The sequence below is a fragment of the Diaporthe batatas genome (assembly GCF_019321695.1).
Source record: "Diaporthe batatas strain CRI 302-4 chromosome Unknown Contig00007, whole genome shotgun sequence".
Taxonomy (NCBI): domain Eukaryota; kingdom Fungi; phylum Ascomycota; class Sordariomycetes; order Diaporthales; family Diaporthaceae; genus Diaporthe; species Diaporthe batatas.
Genome location: NW_025408554.1, coordinates 1,251,073 through 1,270,096, shown reverse-complemented (window position 1 = coordinate 1,270,096; position 19,024 = coordinate 1,251,073). Strand labels below are relative to the sequence as shown.

At 49.7% G+C, this 19,024-nt stretch overlaps 6 protein-coding genes across 6 annotated transcripts; 2 read left to right on the top strand and 4 right to left on the bottom strand.

The window, feature by feature from the left end:
* Positions 1-156: 156 nt before the first annotated feature.
* On the bottom strand, positions 157-2,503 carry KVR01_006676 (uncharacterized protein). The gene has a single exon (XM_044786146.1). It carries the CDS (start codon positions 2,253-2,255, stop codon positions 240-242), a length of 2,016 nt encoding a protein of 671 aa, XP_044644107.1. The 5' UTR covers positions 2,256-2,503; the 3' UTR covers positions 157-239.
* Positions 2,504-3,848: 1,345 nt separating this feature from the next.
* Positions 3,849-6,123, top strand: KVR01_006542 (uncharacterized protein; the record flags this gene model as incomplete). The annotated part of the gene is made up of 4 exons (XM_044787534.1): positions 3,849-4,166; positions 4,232-5,138; positions 5,201-5,743; positions 5,936-6,123. The coding sequence occupies exons 1-4, from the start codon at positions 3,951-3,953 to the stop codon at positions 6,121-6,123; spliced, it is 1,854 nt and encodes a 617-aa protein (XP_044643973.1). The 5' UTR covers positions 3,849-3,950.
* A 138-nt stretch (positions 6,124-6,261) lies between these two features.
* KVR01_006843 (uncharacterized protein) lies at positions 6,262-8,638 on the bottom strand (the record flags this gene model as incomplete). Its single annotated transcript, XM_044783280.1, has 7 exons — positions 6,262-6,496; positions 6,602-7,234; positions 7,787-7,922; positions 7,984-8,083; positions 8,216-8,346; positions 8,431-8,488; positions 8,555-8,638. 7 exons carry the CDS (start codon positions 8,636-8,638, stop codon positions 6,262-6,264), a joined length of 1,377 nt encoding a protein of 458 aa, XP_044644274.1.
* Positions 8,639-11,716: 3,078 nt separating this feature from the next.
* Positions 11,717-12,101, bottom strand: KVR01_006938 (uncharacterized protein; the record flags this gene model as incomplete). The annotated part of the gene is made up of 2 exons (XM_044781265.1): positions 11,717-12,020; positions 12,076-12,101. 2 exons carry the CDS (start codon positions 12,099-12,101, stop codon positions 11,717-11,719), a joined length of 330 nt encoding a protein of 109 aa, XP_044644369.1.
* A 1,985-nt stretch (positions 12,102-14,086) lies between these two features.
* Positions 14,087-15,016, top strand: KVR01_007060 (uncharacterized protein; the record flags this gene model as incomplete). The annotated part of the gene is made up of 2 exons (XM_044781913.1): positions 14,087-14,823; positions 14,845-15,016. The coding sequence occupies 2 exons, from the start codon at positions 14,087-14,089 to the stop codon at positions 15,014-15,016; spliced, it is 909 nt and encodes a 302-aa protein (XP_044644491.1).
* A 3,268-nt stretch (positions 15,017-18,284) lies between these two features.
* Positions 18,285-18,751, bottom strand: KVR01_007014 (uncharacterized protein; the record flags this gene model as incomplete). The annotated part of the gene is made up of 3 exons (XM_044793205.1): positions 18,285-18,448; positions 18,524-18,547; positions 18,610-18,751. 3 exons carry the CDS (start codon positions 18,749-18,751, stop codon positions 18,285-18,287), a joined length of 330 nt encoding a protein of 109 aa, XP_044644445.1.
* Positions 18,752-19,024: the final 273 nt, after the last annotated feature.

Below are 19,024 nucleotides of genomic sequence, written 5' to 3'. Positions count from 1 at the left end.
AACAGTCTGCTATAGAACAGCCTCCTAGGAGACAAATTGCCACAGGATACCTATTTAAGTATGAGTAGTTTGGGCAGACCTCCAGCTGGGGAATCTGCTGCAAAACACCTTACAAGTAACCACCCACGTAGTACCTGTAGACTTGAGGCGAGTGTATCATCTTCATAATCATAATTTCCTGCTCTCATTGCTACCATTGCTATAATTCTTAATCACAGTCTACTCTGCCCTCGTTATTATCACGGAATGTTGTCACTAGCGACTTGCGCAACCAACAGGTCCTCAGGGACCTCGTTGTCGCTTTCGTCGGTCTTCTCGTCCCCGTGGTGTCCCTCCTGGCTCTCTGATTGTGCGACTAACAAGTCCGCAGGGACCTCGTTATCGCTCTCAGCCGAGTCATCCTCCCGATTGTTTGGGAGGTCAAGGAGCTGCTGCTGGAGCTCATTCAGGTTCGCGCTGCCGCCGTTGACAGTATGAAAAGAATTATTGGTGCTTGCCGATACACCCGAGTTCTCCCTTGGTATGTCGCTCGGGCCAAGACCGTCCATTATGATGCCGGATTCCTTGAGCATGTCCCTATTGATCTTCTGTGCCTGTTTAAAGGCCTCGAGCTCCGCGCCGATGGCAGCAATGAGCAGGTTCCAGCCGCTGTCTTCCGCAATGTGCAGCCGCTGTTCCAGACCCGTTATTACGGTATTGATCTTTTCATACTGCAATTTCAGGATCGTCTCCTTTGGCGGGAACTCGTGGTCGTCGCCCTTTCCGCCGTGGATCGACGACGCCATCATTTCAGACATCAGCTTCCGGAGCTCATTCTCAAAGTCCAAGACGAGTTGGACGACCTCCTCCCAGACCCGCCCGCCTTCCTCGAGGGCGGCTCGTTCTATATCTACCTGTACCTTCCGCTTCTCCAGAATACTGATCTCATTTTCCCACCATTCGCGGGCCATGTCAACTGTCCGTCGCTCAGGGCGGAGACGCAAGAACTCGGTACCTCCGGCCGGCAGCAACTCTTTTGACATGGTGCTGTCAGCGAGTGCCTCTACATCCAATGGCTTCACTGGCGGTCGCGTGAGGAAGGTATTTGTCGTATCTTCGATCTCTCTGAGCGCATTTTTGTACCCACTCAGCCCTGCCTCGCGTCGGTTCCTGACACCATCCATTCTGCTTTCCAAGTGACGCCGTCTTGTCCTCAGTTCAGTGAGTCTCTTCTGTAGATGTTCGATCTCAGAACACACACCGCGGTGCTCACTTCCAAGATCCTCAAGCTCCCTGGCGAGTGGCTCCGCCTCGTCTGTCTCCAGTGCGGTCAGCTCCTCCGCAACGTTGTCGTGTTTTGTGGACAGCTTGCGCAGTTTCGCAAGAGCCTGTTTTCTTGTGGACAGTGCGCTCAGTAGTGATGCGTCTTCTTCCACCTTCAAATTCGCCAGCTCTGCCATGCTTGCTGCAATGCCTTTCCTCGCGTCACTGATTCCGGCCTTCTTTCGTCGGGGCTGGCGCACAGGGATGATTTCTCCGGCCGGTCCCGACCTCGTCGCAGGTTCTATTACCGACCGGTGCAGCCGCCGCGACGAAGAAATGCTCGCACTTGTTGGGGTGGCACTGCCACTGCTGTGTTCGTGGACATCGTCGCCGGGCTGAACGCGTGTCAGGATATCCTCCTGGATCTGGAGGAAATGCTGCACATTTTCAACTATAGCGCGCTCACGCCTCTGTAGGCTACGCCACACTGAGTTTCGATCGTAGGTAACTGGGGCCGCGTCGTGGCGTCGCGAGGTGTGAACGGCTGAGCGATCCCATATGACGCTTTTGATGGCCTTCCGCGCGGTATTAGGGAGCCATGAAGCGGCGCCTGGCCCTGATTCCTCCTCTTCGTCGATGTAGTGTTCCTCCGTATCACGGTACATAACCCTTGACATGGCGATAGGTGGAGGGGGCCCGGCAAATAGCACTCTGCCGCTGCCTCTCTCCTTGCGGATCTTTGCATCGGTAGAGCCGCCGGAGGAAGAGTTAGATGGTCGGCGGTTCAAGGAACCCGTAGGCTTGCGGTTGGAGGGCAGACTAGACGACGCAGGCCCGTCAAATGTGTGCGAAAGGAGATCGTCTCTTTCCGCTTGTGGCGATAATTCGTCTAGGTCATATTCGCTGTGCTGTGTTTGGAGGCCGGGATAAAGCGACGGGCTGTTGAACAAGGGCAGGGAGCTGTCGGGACGAGAAAGGGAAAGGCGTGGGAGGAAGGAAGATTTCGATGCCATGATTGCGTTGACCTTGAATCGATTTATCGCATGGGCTTCGCGAGCTCTTGACGGCGACTCTCTGCGGGAGCATTTAGTAGTGCTGGTTCACTTGTTGCTCTGAAAGGGAAGCGGAAAGGGTAAGGGCAAGGGCAAGGCAAATCACAGTTAGCATCAAGCAACGATGGAAGAAGATTCCTGGCTGTGCAGGTTGATGTTGGAGACGCTACCACCCTCCGAAAGGTGTGGTCACAAGCTCGAGGCAGCTGGCATGTGTTAGGGAGGTGACGTGCAACCCACCCTACACGGTAGCTTCCCTGGTCCCTACTGTCATTCTCCATAGGGTGCACGGGCCAATGGCGGGATCAGACACCACTGGGAGTGCCACATGGATCCTGCCTGCTTCAACACTCGCACGAGGCTGCCGTTCGCAACATCTGTGAGGGAAAATGCCATCCACCATGATTATGCAGATCTACTGAAGTAGGTACCTATAAGTATATCCTTTGCATAGAAGGTCGTCCCATGAGGGGTTTCGCCAAAAGAGAACGTTGCGCCATGAGGGTCTTCCCCTGGGACCTTATCCCTCCCTAACAGGGGGGTTACCATGTACCTAGGTACCCAGATACTGTGGCAGCTAGGTCTGATATACTGCTTAGAAGCTTTAAGTCTTTAACCTAAAATCCTACTCTAGTAGCTAGCTAATTTATTAGATAGTTACTAGATGTATATTAAGTATATATATAGTATATAGTTTTGATTTATATGTAATTAAATTATATTTTTAATATATTATTTAAGTAATAATATTATAAATAATAAATTAATATTTAAAAAAATATTAATAAAAACTTAATATAATAAAAAAACTTTAAAAATATTAATATATTTATAAATAAAACTATAAAATTATAAAATTATTAGAATATAGTAGAATAATAGGTTTTAATATAAGATTTATTTTATATATATTATAGCTATTAAGTAAGTACTGTCTTAATGGCCGCCGGTAGCGGCCCTAGACATAGGCTACATAAATAGGTACCTCTCCCCTAAGAGCTTTTTAGTAGAATTCATCCCTCCTTATTCTTATTTGATTAGTACCTAGAAGTGACCATTCTGTCTTCTTTCTTGATTATTGCAAGCAAACCGTAAACCGCGAGGTCGGGGCGGGAGGCCCCCAGACCCGGGTGCGAAGCCCTCGCCCCCGGCTTCAGTACCTAAAGGAAAATGCTGTGATACAATTGTCTTGATAGGGATGTGATTGCTTGGACACTTTTTCATTATCATTAAAGCTATATTTGGTGTCCCACCCTAAATGCATTGTTCTTTACGCATATTCAGTTTTGCCAGTACCTAAGATCCCGTCCAAATTCGTAACATTTTTCAAGACACTGCAAAATGTGTCATCAGATGTTGTGTTAAGCATCAAAGATCCCTCTAATGACTTGCGCACCGCCCCTGAGTTTGTTATCTCAAGGCGATCCAGGATGTAATCAGAATTCCATTTGAGGCCTTAGTGCTGATGTCTGTATCCACCCATCTGCATGCCAGCATCTGGAATATCGAACAGTTTGAACAGATCATTTGATTTCAGAGCACACATAAATCCTGGCCAGTTCAGAATTTTCCTGGTGTACCTCATGCCTTTTCACCCTTCAGCAGCTTTGGCCCAACACCGTGAAAGCAAGAAAGCTATACGCATCGAATATCAAAATGGCACTACATGACTTGTATGACTACATCATTGTTGGCGGCGGTACTGCTGGCCTTGTGGTTGCTTCTCGTCTGAGCGAAGACCCTGATGTTTCTGTGCTCGTAGTCGAGGCAGGAGGGGACAAGAGCAAAGACCCTGCTGTTGTCATACCCGGAATGATGGGAGCTTTGTATGGAAAAGATGAATACGATTGGAATTTCTCCTCAGTCCCACAGGTTCGTAAAATACCAACTTCACTGTACTTCACAAATTTGTACTCACACTCTTGGACCGAAACAAGCCATACCTGAACAATCGTACCATCAGCCAGGCCAGAGGCAGAATGCTTGGAGGCTCCTCTGCTCTGAACTTCTCGATGATGGTTTATCCTGGAAAACCCATCATTGATGCATGGGAGACATTGGGGAACCATGGCTGGAACTTTGAAACTCTTTGGCCCTACTACCGCAAGTTCGCCAAGACACATCTGCCGTCTAAAGTCGCAAGAGAAGCATGCAGAACCGATTCTTACCACGACCCTTGTATCTCGGATGCAGAATCAGGTCCACTTGCTGTGTCCCTCGGGGACGGATTTGGACCCAACAACACTGCATGGATGGATGCATTTGAGGAGCTGGGCCTGAAGTTGACTTCTGATCCAAGGACGGGAGTCGCAGTGGGAGCGTTTCAGCAAGCCGCATCCATCGACCCTGTTAAAAAGACCAGAGCCTCAGCAGTATCTGCATACCTGACGGAAGAGGTCAGAGCCCGCCCAAACCTCTCGATACTGACAGATACTTTAGCCAGTAGAATCATTCTGGACAAATCAGATGATTCGACGAGTCAAGCGATTGCTAAAGGAGTGGAAGTTCGCTCCAAGGATGGAGTCACGCGTTGCATTCGCGCCGGGATCGAGGTAATCTTGTCCGCTGGCGCTCTCCAGACCCCGCAGATTCTCGAGCTGTCTGGCGTAGGTGACAGGGAAATCTTGACGAAGCAAGACATCCCAGTCATCATTGAGAATTCAAACGTCGGTTGCAACCTGCAGGATCATCCCATCGTCTGCGAGAGCTTCGAGGTAGCGGACAATATCATGTCCGGGGACATTCTTCGGGATCCTGGTCTACTTGAGGCGGTCGTGTCTCAGTACCAAGCTAGTCAGGATGGGCCTTTGGGTCAGAGTATCATTTCCTCGGCATACGTACCAAGTATGTTGCCATGTCCTGATCATAGCTCAAAGTTGAAGTTTGCTGACCTGGGTAATATGAAGTGGTCGATTCAACCGGTGTCCTGTCTAGCGAAGCTCGCACCGAGTTCTTTGAATCTCACGGTGAAAACCATACGAGTGACACTTTAAGCCACTGCTCTGAAGTGGACCGGAAAGTGATCAGGGATGCCCTAGAGACGACCACGGAGCCGGCTTATCAGCTAATGTTGTTCCCTACTCAACTGATTATTCCAGATAACCCTCAATCTGTGAGGGACTACATCACGCCTGTGGAACCCGAGAACTACATTACCGTCATGACCATTCTCAATCACCCATTTTCTCGCGGAAATTGTCATATCGTCTCTCCAAATGTGGAAGACAAGCCCATATGGGATCCGCAGTACAATTCCGAGAGGGTGGACACGGAACTTCTCGCAAAGGGTGTCCAGTTTGTGGAGAAGTTAATCAACACCAAACCATTTTCCAATATCCTCAAGCCCAACGGCAAGCGTCTCCAGAATAGTGGGCGCGACTTGGAGTCTGCAAGAGATGTCGTCAGCAGTCGTCAGATTTCAGTCTTCCACCTCAGCGGCAGTACTTCTAGTAAGCATCTTCTGGATCCAACACTTTACCCTTCAGGAACAAACAATCCATATTCTCAGCCTATAACGACCGAAAAAGCCCAGGCAGCCACAGGTCCCAAGACAGGTTATACCTATCTTATGACCTATTCTGTCCTGTATCGGCATGAGGCTGCTCCTTGATATCTTTCACCACTGACTCTAAATGCTATAGTGCGTCCCAAGGAGGCTGGTGGCGTTGTCGACACACGACTCAGGGTCTATGGTGTTGGTAACCTGCGCGTTGTCGATGCTAGTATTTTCCCACTCGAGCCTGCTGGAAACATTCAGTCAACCGTCTATGCTGTGGCGGAGAGGGCGGCCGACATTATCAGAGAAGACAGATTGAAAGGAAGAAGTTAAGTGAGCTGGGGTTGCTGATCAACACAGAGGTGTCATCCGAGTCCGTGAATAGTAGCGAAAGACTAGAAATTTTCCCTCTACGAAATAACTTGAATAGTATCGATGCTTCAATACGTCCACCAAATGACCCCGGGGAGCCTACATCATGATCAGGTGGCCCCCATCAATCCTAATATCCTCTCCAGTGATGTAAGTGCTAGACCTGCTGGCGAGCATGACCACAGCTCCCATGAGCTCTTCAGGCTCACCCATGCGTTTCATGGGGTGCTTGTGAAACCACTGAGTCTTGTGCCAGTCCAGCATCGAACCCTCATTAAGGATTGTGTTCATATATCCCGGCGAGATCGTATTAACCCGGATCCCATAAACCCCCCTAGCAAATGTTAATCAGCTGATACGAACACTGAAGCTATGCATCCTGGAACGCACTAATAATATGAGAGACGAAGATTTATAAGAGGGCAATCACGGTACTCACCATTCCGCAGCCAACGAATCCTTCAAAGCCAAGACCCCGGCCTTGGAGACGTTGTAACTGACTTGAGGTTGGGGATAGTTCGGCCTATGACCTGAGATCGAGGCAGTCATTATGATACTCCCTCGTCGCTTCTGCTCGATCATCACCCGGGCTGCCGCCTGAGCGCAAAGGAAAGATCCCGTCAGGTTGATGTCCACAATGAGTCGGAATTGCTCGGGGGTCATATCGACCGCGTGAACGGTGGAAACAACGCCCGCGAAACAGACGAGCACATCCACGCCCCCGAGGATCTTGGCCGTCTCCTGCACTGCCCGTTTCACCGTGTCTGCTTCCGTGACATCTACCCTCATGAACTCGACCTTGGCGTCGGGGAAGCTCTCCCTGAGCAAGTTTACCTTGGCGGCGCCTTCCGCCTCGTCGAGGTCAAATATCACCAGTCCTTTGGCGCCGTGCTCGAGCAGAGCGCGGCACGCGGTGAAGCCAAGGTCGCCTGTGCCCCCGGTTACAATGGCATTGTCGGCGACCGAGAATCGCTCCAAAGCCCTAGAACGAGCATCCTTCTGTGAAAGAGGTGGCGGTGGACCGGAAAGAGTGCCCGGGGCACCATCTCCAAGAACGATCGAGGGTATCACCCTTGAAGTCAGTTGGGAGCGTTCGGTAGTCATTCTATCGAGCTCTTTCTGTTGGGACGGACTATGCCAGTGGTGTTCGAAGTTCTCCGCACAATCTAGGTGGGATGATCGGAGTGGAGAGGGTGAGTGCAGGCGATACTTGTTAATGTTCTATTGATGTTTTATCATCGAAAGTTAAACGCAGGAAAGTTTTGGGATACGCAGATAGCATATGTTATGAATGAAAAGTACTTGTGTGAAGCTTAAAGCACCGGATTGGACGTGTCTGGGCGAGGGTGACCGTGTCCGGTACTCGGTTGTTGGGGCGCGGGGAAATGCAGATGGGACACAAGCTGATCGACAGTGACCTATTGTCATGTTGTATGCCTACTAGCTACCTAGGTATGCTGCATATATTGGCACCATGAAACATATGTACAAGGGAAGGAGGGTAGGCAGAAAACCGAAATGCTGTCCCCCGAGTAAAGAAGATCGCACCAACAAATGCCAATGCGAGTGAGTAGCAGCTCTCGAGATGGAAACTCTTTACTGAGCTGACATGCCGATAAGCTACTCCTTCACATAGAAATCGACACAGCTCTCATAGGTCTGAGAGTTACTGTTCGACCACCAGTACCATTGCAGTGCACATTTTCCGCCAACGTTGCATGCGGACCCAAGGCCGTCCGGGATTGTGATGTTGAAGTCAACTATAAGCTCTAGTCAGTGACCCTGTTCTCGGAGTTCGGCAAGGTTGTGATATAGACGAACCATCGTCTCCGCCGCCGGGGACATCGTCTGGCCACACATCCCATGCTTTCACGGGGCTACCGATGGCAGTGTTCTTCTCCAGGTCAATGATGGAGACATTCTGTTGTCATAGTCAGTCTCTGAAGTCGGCAAGTCGATACCTAGGCAGAGAGACAAAGTCCGACATAGGATACGGGAGTCTTACCGCCCAGCCGGGCTTGTGAGCTGCCACAAGGTCTACATGGAATGTCACTACATCGCCGCCTGAGTAGACTTGGACTTTGTCGACATTGTCCTCATATTGGTAGCCGCGGCACTGGTACAGGTTGCACTTGTAATCTGCGTCTGCAACCTTGACCGAGTTCTCGATGGGACCGTTGGGATCTGAATGTGTCAATGAATAAGCATGATAATTTGTGGGATCATCAATCGAGCTGATGGGTGATTTGAGCGTGGGACATGTCTTACCAGAGTCGAGTTTGTCCGTAACCGCTTTGCCGCAGAGTGCCAGAGTAGCGTCACCGGACTAGTCATCCGGTCAAGTTAGACTTGTTCAGCAAATATGATCTCCGGTGTCCCTACGGCAACATACCTTGCGAGGAGCTGGCTTCTGAAGCACTCCGTGTCCTGCAATGCAGGGAACTAGCAAGAGGAGGGCAATAGTGGCTTCAAACATGGTGCAAGGGTTCTGTAGACCAGGTAAACTACAGCGAAATCACTCGATACCAGCGAGTGTTGAGGGTCTTGAAGGCCGTCATATAATCTCATTCCAAGGTTCTCAGCCTGGAAATGAAAGGACGGTTTGAGAACAGAAGTTGAGGTTTCCTAAGTGGGCACCAGCAGGGTTTCTCCACCAATGGTGCTACCGAGTTAATCAATTCAGTCTTGGTTTATTGGGCCAGTCTTGGCAACAGGAGTTGATCATGACGCTCTCCACCAATGATGGCTAAGAAAATACCCGGCCGCTACACCGATTCTCTTCTTCTGGGTTAACGGAGAGACAGATACCTACTGATGGAATTATGGTGTTTCCGATACGAGTATTGTGATACACAGCGACCCATTGAAGATCCATAATAGGATACGAAAACAACGGTATCGGAAGTCGACATGATAGACGGCGCGTCCACAGTACGATAATTCGCCAGCGTTGGGCTTTGATGCCTCTCCAGGGGCCCAGCTCCACAATACTTCTAGAAGTTGTGGGAAGAAGCAGCCCCTTAATTATTCGTACTTATCGAAACTTGGGACTGTGCAAAGCCCGCAGAGCCATCTGAGAAGTTCAGGTCTGAGACACATTAATGCTCCTGACTCGGAAAGGCTAGAAGAGACATTTTGACATTTGTAGTATTCAGAAGAAAGGGAGGGGGAAACAAGACTCCCGAGGTCGGCCAATTGCTGCGTCTTAAGCCCGGGCAAACTTTGCCATCGCGACTTATTGCGTGAGCCACCGGTCGTTCAGATCACGTTGTGGTGTAGGTCTGCAGATGGATAAGGGCCACTTCTGGAGGCCGTGCAGCTACCCTAGGGTACACCATGTACTTCTATATCTTCGGACATTTGCGGAATAGAAGCAAAACCAGATATTTAAAATCCAAAGGCTCCATGCATACAGTAGCCAATACTTAAAAACTACCTAGGTAGTGTTTAAAAAGTATAATACTAGTAATAGTAGTGCGGTACGAGGCTCAGCCACGTGCCCACGTACTATATTCTCTTTCCACTGTTATTGGCACTGTATTTCTTTAAATGCTGGGCCTTGAGCGTTTACCACTGTATAAAGGCGCCACATACATTTTATATATATAGGGATTAAAAACGAAACCACCCACACTAGTAATAGTATGGAATAAACACAATATAATTACAAATATAGAACCTTAGCGTTATGTTATATATAAAGCTAATATGTAAAGAGCGACTATATACAAGCGAGTGTGATATGTATCGTTAATTTCGTCTGAAGGACATCAGAAATGCGTGATTTGTCATGCCATTATCGGAATGAGCGTCGTGAGTTGGTGAATCATGAATGGAGAGCCGTGATATTTAACGTGAATGCGAGGAATGAGGGATGAGTGCAACTGCAAATATTCAGAACGTCAGATGCGGAATTTCAGGTCGTCAAGTCGTGGAATTATTCTAGAAAAGAAGTCAGTGGAACTCAGACCTCCAGGGCTCAGGTGCTTGCTTGCACTCGGCCCGCGCGTAGACTCACCTTGATCAAATTATCAAAAGCCACCGACACATACAAGGTTGTTGTTCCTCCGCGGGGATGAAAGAGTGTTGAATGAACAGAAGATAAACGAGAGAATGTCCATTTCTAAGTGGGAAAAATAAGAAAAATAGCCCTAAGTACAATTAGCGATCAACGACTTGCTATTCAGTCCAGGTGCTACTAACGGAGCTGTGTGACAAGCAACAGAATCAAATGGCTCTATGAAAACACCGCCAGGTGTTCGCATGATACGCCGGAGGAATGCAAAAGGAGGGAGTTTCGGAGATCCATGTACAGGCAACACACTCAAGGAGTGTGGGAAATGATTGATCGTAGTTGGTTGGTTCTGGTGTAGTTGACAAGGTTCAAGGTAATGAATGAGTGTGGTTGAGAGCGAGTGGCATTAACATGTATCCATCATTTGTAAAAGAATGTGTTCGACACGGTCGACTGGTTAAACGAAGCGAAAATGATTGTGATCTACTGTCTCGATTGCTCGTGTAGATGAGTGAGAAAGAGTGCAAGTCGTAACTCCCAGGGTTTAAACGAACGGCAGGGATGAACGGGCGAGGATGCATGGGGTCGTGGGCCCGAATGACCGACTCTAGTTGGAATGCAAACACATGGCTGAAGGCGTAGGCGTATGCGACCCGGAAACGAAGGACTGGTAAATGAGTGTGGGTGGTGCTGGTGAAGAATTGAACCTGAGAGGCTGGGTAAGGACGGGATCGGCGCTCTTGTTATAGTTGGTTGGGAACATTGAACCGCTCCTTCAACTCACAGTGAGCGCCGTCGTAGCCGGAGAAGCCCTGGTCTGAAACCACATGAGCACGCATGGAAACATGTGGCCAGAAACGGCCACCAACCTTGGGCCAGACCATTCAGGAACCGCAGGGTGATTGGTTGAGCGGTGGTGCTGCGAGGCGGCCACGTCGGGGCGGCAAAGTGGACCGCCGTCTTGAGGTCGTTTGGCCCACATGGCGCAAGGTCAAACCTCACCAACCCATTGCAGGTCCAGGCCGGGCCGGCCAGAAATGGTGACTGCCAGCCAACAAATTCCAAATCCAGGTGAGATCGCGGGGCCCAGCCAGTGCTCCAATCTATCGGATGCTGAGCCGAGGGATTGGTTGGGCGGCCCCGAACGTGGCCGCCTCGCCCCCAGTGGGCTGGAACCTGTCCGAGACGCCTTTTTCTTGGTTTCAAGCCCGCATTTCGGCCACAGAGGCAGCACTAGGAGACAAAGCACATTCAAACCTGCGGTATGATCACTGAAGAATGTGGGAAAAGATGGACGATGCTGGCTCGGCCATGCCCGAATTCCAGCCTTCAGTTTCATACACGTTCAACATCTGGTCCTTGGCCTCAGCCTGGCTCCAACACGCTGCGATTCTCTGGTCAAGTTGATTCCAATTGTACATTCTATAGCTCATGCCGTCTTTCCATCCAGTCTTGTGCTCGTCTCAGGGTCGTGTGTCTCATTAAGCCTTGAGGCTGTCATTACTGGCGTGGTCGCATGTCGATGGTGTTTCCCGTTTCCTAGTCGGCGGATGACTTTCTCTTCTCCTCTTTCAGCTCCCTCCGAAGCTGTTTGATAGTCTTTTGGTGGGAGGGCTTGGGTTTGCCTCCTTTCCGATCCTTCTTCTGCTGTTTGTCGTCATCCCCGTCATCACCGCTGCAAGAGCCTTGGTCTCTCTTGATAGCCTTCTCCTCGCGGGCACAGGCTTCAGAACATGACACGCACACAAAGAGTCGGCTATGAAATTTGCCTTTGTGAATGTCACACTCGATGATGTGCCCTAGCTTGACACATCGCCTGTTGCCCTTCTTGCTACAGACAGGGCTTTGTATCGTCAGCACTGGCAAAGGGATCCTGATGAGCTGATTGAAGTACAAACCAATGATGGTTGATAGCTAAGGCCATCTCTCCAGTGCTCTCAATGATGATGGAAAGAGCTGGAATGGGTATTGGCTGTGACTTAAGGACGTCTACATTAGCAAACTCATCCATAATCCTGCTGCTGCTGCTCGCCATCTTGACTTTTGTTTGAATGTGAAGGAACAGGTGCTACCCTGGTTGAAAGGTCGTCGACTGCAAGGGCCGTTGTTGTGGCACGCACCGTGATAATTCGCGATGCCAGCCAGTGACTGACCTCGAGCCTGTCGTGTTTCGTAGCTGGTTCAACCTGACCTCGGGACTCAGTTCGGCTTGCCGTAAACCTGGTCAAGCTGTGAGAATGCTGCTACCAGCTTTGAAGGGGTTTCGGACTGACCTGAGTTGTGATTTGTGTGCTATTGTTTCGGTCTTCTTTCGTTTGATCCAAAATCAAGTGCGCTGCACGGCAAGCTGCAGTGATTTACCATGGGGTCTGGCAGAGCTCTTCCAACGTTAGTGCGACCGACCCCACCAGACGGCTCTTGATCAGACGAAGGGAAAGGAATTCCAAAATTCATGTGATGCTGGTACTCATACTTGTATAATCCCTTAAGCCTGCCCTGCTGATGACTGACAGCACGTTTCCTTCCAACTTGCAAGCTACCTAGTCCTGAGGTTGTTGTTTCACAGGTTTCCTTATATACGTCCTGAAGGTGTATCATGATGTGGGCTCTTCATACAGTGGTAAATGTTAGAAGACACAAGCTTAAGAAAGAGACAATGCCGATGGTTGTGCTCTCATCTCCTGATTACTTGCCTACCCAGAGTATCGAGGACTGCTCCAAACTTCTCTGGTGTTCCTTTACCCTATGAGACCACCAGATGGTTCAATACGGAACATTCCAGTGGGGCTCAGTTAACCATGCTGTGATATTGGAACATAGATACACCCTCTCATTATATCAAATCAAACGTTTAATGCCTCTGCAATTGTGAGCGTCATTTGTAACAAAGACATGCAGTGCGCGCCAATCCATTCTTGGCATCCTTAAACTCCGCCTCGAGAACTAGCGCTTATGGAGGCCTGTGGCGCAGTACATAAGAACGCGTTTTCCCCATGTGAGAGCCCTTGGTACTTGTTCCGAATCAATCATGAGTCGCAACTTTCCCTCAGGCCGCAATACAAGCTTCAAACTTGGCCGTGCCCCTTATTCTAAGCCTCTACTGGTGTCCATTGACCTATTCGTTTGAGCCCCAATTGGCGTGCCCCTCGTATCCTCACTTTCAAGGTTTCATTCTGATTCATTTGGTCTTCCTTAGAATCCCAACTCTCCCTCTACCAAGCCATATCCACCATGACACAGGAATTAATTCTTAAGCCGAAGAGAACCCGAGCAAGCACCTCCAAAGTTCGCACTGGATGCATTACCTGTAAAGCTCGACGAGTCAAATGTGATGAAGGAAAGCCTATTTGTCAACGATGTACAGTTGGAGGTAGACATTGTGAGTACAGCACCGCATGTGTGGCAACACCACGTCGCCGCCTATTCACAGTGTATTTGCCTCCTGTCGAAATTCGGCCGCTACTCTTCAAAAGTGACCACGGCATTTGCTTCTTCCACCAGAATCTTGCTGTGAGCTTGGATGGACAATTTAATTCACAATTCTGGAGCAAGCTTGTGTTGCAGTTATCACACTCCGAACCAGCGGTCCAACATGCCGTATCAGCTATTAGCATCATCTATCAAGATGTCGAATCGTCTTTACGAAATCCAGCAGGTTATATTGATGCCAATCCTGAGGGCCAGCGGCAATGGAGAGCAGCAGTAAACAGCCTTTCAGCTCAGATTCAAAAGCGTCCCGACTCACACTTGGTATCTCTGGTCTGCTGCCTTCTTTTCACATGTATCGAGTTCCTCAGAGGCAACATTGAAACTGCTCTGCTCCACGCTCAGAGCGGCTTCAACATTCTCGCCACGATCCATCGCACATTCCATACAGACTCCGAGTCGTGCCGTGGATCCATATCCACTATGTCGCCAAATGATCTGAACGTCATTGAAGAGCACATCGTTCCGGTGTTCTCAAGTCTCAACGTGCTCTGCTCTCTGGCCGCCAGAATGATGCCGCCTATATACCTTCTCACGGCTACAGAAGACTCTCCTCACCAGGACCTTACAGATTCTAGACGACGGCTCGTTGAGATTTCGGATATCTGCATTCGGTTCATGAACGATGCCATCTCCAAAGCAGCTATTTTCGAAACAGATATGGAAGATTTCGTTGAACAGTTCAAACTTCAAACAAGGCTGGATGCATGGTACGGCCAGCTGAACAGGCTTGTTGAAAAACTGGAGACTTGCGGCAAGCCGGTTCAACAAGACGCGCTCAACCTACTTCTCGTGCATTACAAAGTCATCTACATTTGGATACGAGTCTGCACTATAGCTGGCGAGACAGCCACAGACTGTTACCACAAGGACTTTGAAGAGCTTGTGAATTATGCCGAGCAATTCGCCAAGCCCGACACGGAAAGGCCAGCACCACAACCTCTGTCGTTTGAGATACAGATCCTCGGGCCTCTTCATTATGCCGCGCTTAAGTGCCGTCATCCCACAATACGAAGACGTGCGCTGCAATTGCTGAAATTTGCGCCTCGGAGGGAAGGTCTTTGGAATGGACATTACGCGTACGTGACGGCCAAGCGCGTGATCGAGCTGGAAGAAATGCAGCTCGACGAACGTGGTTTGCCAGCCGAGACTTCGAGAGTGTATGGGCTTCCTCTTCCCAGCGATGAATCACGGATCTACAACCCGAATGAGACGCCTTTTGACTCTCGGAATGTTGATTTCACTGTAGTGCCCAGTCCGGCTTGCCCAGGCACGATCGAGTTCGTGTTCCAGACGAAGCCATTGGGCTTGCTGGGAGAGTGGCAGACAAGTACAGAGTATTTGAAGCTATGAATGCGCGAGAACTCATTGAATACATCGCTCTGGAGATGGAAGCAAGATCTATGATATTTCCTCGGATTGAAAGGCAGAGATCGCGATTCTAGTGTCTAGAATTCACACTTTTCCTACCCATATTGCTTAGATTTGGGTGCACCTCGCCCCCTGGGCAGCTTCAGTGTTGTCGAGGCATCGATGATCGCCAAGATGTTCCGACGCTCAACCTTATCGCGACGTCTTCAAGATTTATGCTTCCCTTGTAGGTGCACATAATTCATTGACGAGCCGCTCGCTTCCAGTGCAGCCTTGGACGGTTGCCGAACAGACCAAGCCGCCCTTTCCCACAGACCCCCAAAAGCAGTACCAGGGTGAAGAATCGTCATCGCAAGCACTGCCAGTATGATCATCGGCCCTTCCAATATCATGAAAGAAACCTCGTTATTGGCAATTGGCCCGTTGAAACCCTGCTGCAGTTCCGCAACACGGTAGACCGAACGAATGAAGATGAGCACGACAGCAGCAGCAAGTGCGTACTGGAAGCAAGTAAACCTCTTCGTGTCTCTCAGCTCGGTGAAATGTACGTTCTTGGCTCCCTCGCCCACTCTGCTGAGGCGTAATATGAATTCCAGCCATAATGCCATAAAGATAATCAGCGAGACAACTTGGAAAACCACCCCGGCAACCATGATAGCCCTTCCCGTTTCGCTCGCAGAGTGAGAATTCGCTGTGGCTGCGAGCCCGCCGCCGGCGCCTTGAAGGACGAGCGAGATGAAGTCGCTTGTCATGAATGTGATTGCGTAGGTTCGCGGGCTGAAGCGAGAGATGTTCCGGCCATAAACAATTATTATGCGCGAGAGGCAGAGGTAGAGAGCTCCGGTCAAGAAGGCCGGGCCGATTGTCAACGGGACGAGGTATCTGTGACGGTAATCAGCGTGCTATTCTCAAAATTTGACAAGTATTGGTTCCGCAGCAGGAGGGAAAGGTTTACATGATGAAGTTGTTGAAGTCAAATGGATTCTCGTGGAGCAGAATCCTGCCGGTATAACCTACGACCTCAAGCACGAGACCACAGATCATACCGACCATGAATCCCCAGGTCTTGTACTTGATTCCCAGTCCGAGTTGTAATATCAGAAGCAGACCAAAAGCCGCAGCATAGACAGCATTTCCAGCAACTGTTGGCAAGTAATCCACCTGACCACAGCTGAGAGGGCAGGTCTCTACGGTGCAGTTGACAATACTTTGGAGAGGGCAGTGGCCAGACATGTTATTGATTGTAAACGTAAATTTGAGACCTCGAGAACTGGATTGGATGGCGAGGTAGAAGTAAACGAAGCGACGGTGTCGTGGCTTCTAGATGGGTTTAATGGAATTGATGAATATTGTTTGGCTAATTGCTACCTAAGTATCAGGGGCTTCCAGTCTCATGATATATAATATCCACAATCAGCAGTCTCGACATTAACTCTGAGGGTGGGCGTGCCTTCTCAGCCTGCAGGCTCACGGTCCCATTTCGAAAAGGGCTAGATTCATACGAGGCAGTCCGATAGCCACTTGAGCAGTGGTCAACTGGTCCTGGTCTCATTCTCGGGACCGGTATGACACGCCCGGGCGGTCCATCCAAGCCACACTTGGGCAGGGAGTCGAGATCCAGCGCTGCTGACAGGCATACTCACCCGTGAAGCGGCTAGGCTGGGAGGATCAGACAGCATGTAAGTAAGCATGAGCGTCGACCCTAAATCGCAAAGAATAGGCTACCTAGCTCATAGTAGATAAGTTGTAGGCAGCATTCAGCATTGATTGGTGCACGGGTGACCATCTCGTATCTGACTAACCGGAAACAGCCTCGCAAGTGTCTAACTAGAAATGGCAGTGCGACTCTTACCCGCGATTCGCAATTCTGGGCAAAGGGGCACGACTAATTATAGTGAACAGATCAGAGAGCTGTTGGGCGCCGTACTATCAAAGCTGATGCCTGGCAACGGAGGCGACTGTAGCAGTTTTCTTCGATGGATCCTCGTTACAAAGCTTTTTGATATCGCCTCACTTATTGAGACTGAAGAAAACTTATTTTCTGGGACCTTTCAATCGTCACATGCACACGTACAGCGATTAAGTCATGTTTTGAACTCATGCTTTGCCGGGTTCGACTTGTCGCACCTCTTGGACCCAACTCCCCCCCCCGGGCGGACCCAGGATCCAGTCCGTGTGCTTTGGGACTTAGTATAGGTTAAATGCCTGTAAATGATATGGTTCAGGTTTCCAAACTGTTTACCTTCACTCTGAGCGAGACAGGGGAGCGATGAAGTGGGCAAAATCATTAATCACGATCATTCGAGCTGAAACTGGCGCCGATAGTTGGTATTTGCGGGCAAGAAGGTCCAATTTTCTTTTTATAGAAATAGAGCTTGAGTGCACTGAAGTGCTCCACGGAGCCGCCAAACTCTCTTCGATAGGTATGGTAGGATTGATACATCCCCTTGGAGCAAAACAGGCCTGTTCTCTGTCACAACTCATGTGGGCCTGGGCACAGGACGGCGGTGGGTTTGGAAGCTCCTCACAACTCCATGTTCCTCTATGTAAGAGTTCATATAAGTACTCTACTCTGTGTACTACTAGCATTTTGGTTCCTTACACCCTACTACCCTAGGGTATCGCGCTTGCTGACTTCGAATACAGGAACAGCGCAGTATTTTGGCAATGTAGACGCCAAGTACCGTGTTCCCTCCCGAGCTGTTATTATCATGTTCATTACCAGACTTTTGCTTTCCCTGCTCAACATAGGCAGCAGGTCTTACATCGCGCCAAGTGCTATCGTGTCGTTGTCTTCGATGGCGATATATTTGAGCTAATCCTCATCCTACCCTAGGGTAGTATCCACGCTGCTTGCTTCTCTAAGCAACAGGACCTGCACAGGTTAGTGGTCAACTACGTCTTGAAGGGTGAGCAGTGATTACGAGGGGGTAAGTGAAGCATCTGGTGTTGATATTAAAGTTGCAGTGCCATGTATGCTTGGAGCTGTGTTTTATACCTACTGGAGACGGTATTCAGAATGACAGAAGTCTGAACTTTGCAGGGTGATATCATCAGGCCTGTTGAAGAAGGCTTATTACAGCATAGAAAAAGTAGATCCGGCCCATCGTCACAATTTATACCGAAACGAGTCTTTGGAAGTCAATTTTATTGTCGGACCTCATCACGACATAGGCTCCTCTTGGTCGGTTTGCTCTCAATTCCAGAAGCTGCTCAAGTCTTGCGACGACTTCACATGCTTATGGCCTATTTAGTTCTCGAAGCAGAGGTTTCCATCACGGTTCATGATCCTCTCGGTCAGGTTGATGTCCCGGTCCTCATACTCGCCCTCGATAGTCTGGAGCCTGGCACGCAGGATGGGCTGGTTGTCGCCCTCAATGTGGAAGCGAACATCCTCAGCGGTCTCGGAGAAGTCTGAGAAGGTTTCGTTAGTATGTGTTCGGCTTGGATGAAGCTGGGCACTTTGAAAGCGTCAGGGGTTCGTCTTACTCTGGCCTCCCCAAGCGAAGTGGCCTGTATTTCATTAGTTTCACGTTCGAATACAAAGACCCGATGACAGGGAGCCTTGGACTGACCGTTGTCATTGCCGATGCACGAGTTCAGGTCGATGTCGGCATCAACGTACTCGCCGTCCTCCCGGGCAACACGGCACCGGAGGATGTGGCCATCGTCGATGCGGATGCTGGGGATCTCGCAGGTGTGGTGGAAGTTAGACATGATGAGTTTGGTAAAGAGATAGCCTGGCTGAACTTTAATATGAGATTTGTTTCCTGAGATAGTGTTTCAGACTCTGAATGTGCTGCCTTTCGCGGGGAAGGTCGTCTTCTTTATACGTCGTTTCTGCCATGTGGTCACGTATCAACTTCTCACCGACTTCCGGATTGCAAATCCGTCCCCGCGCGAATCTCCACTGAGATTCAGGGGGACTCGTCTCGCGAGGGGGAGACTTTGACGTCAATACGTGGGCGGTGACCTGTGATCTCCACCGAA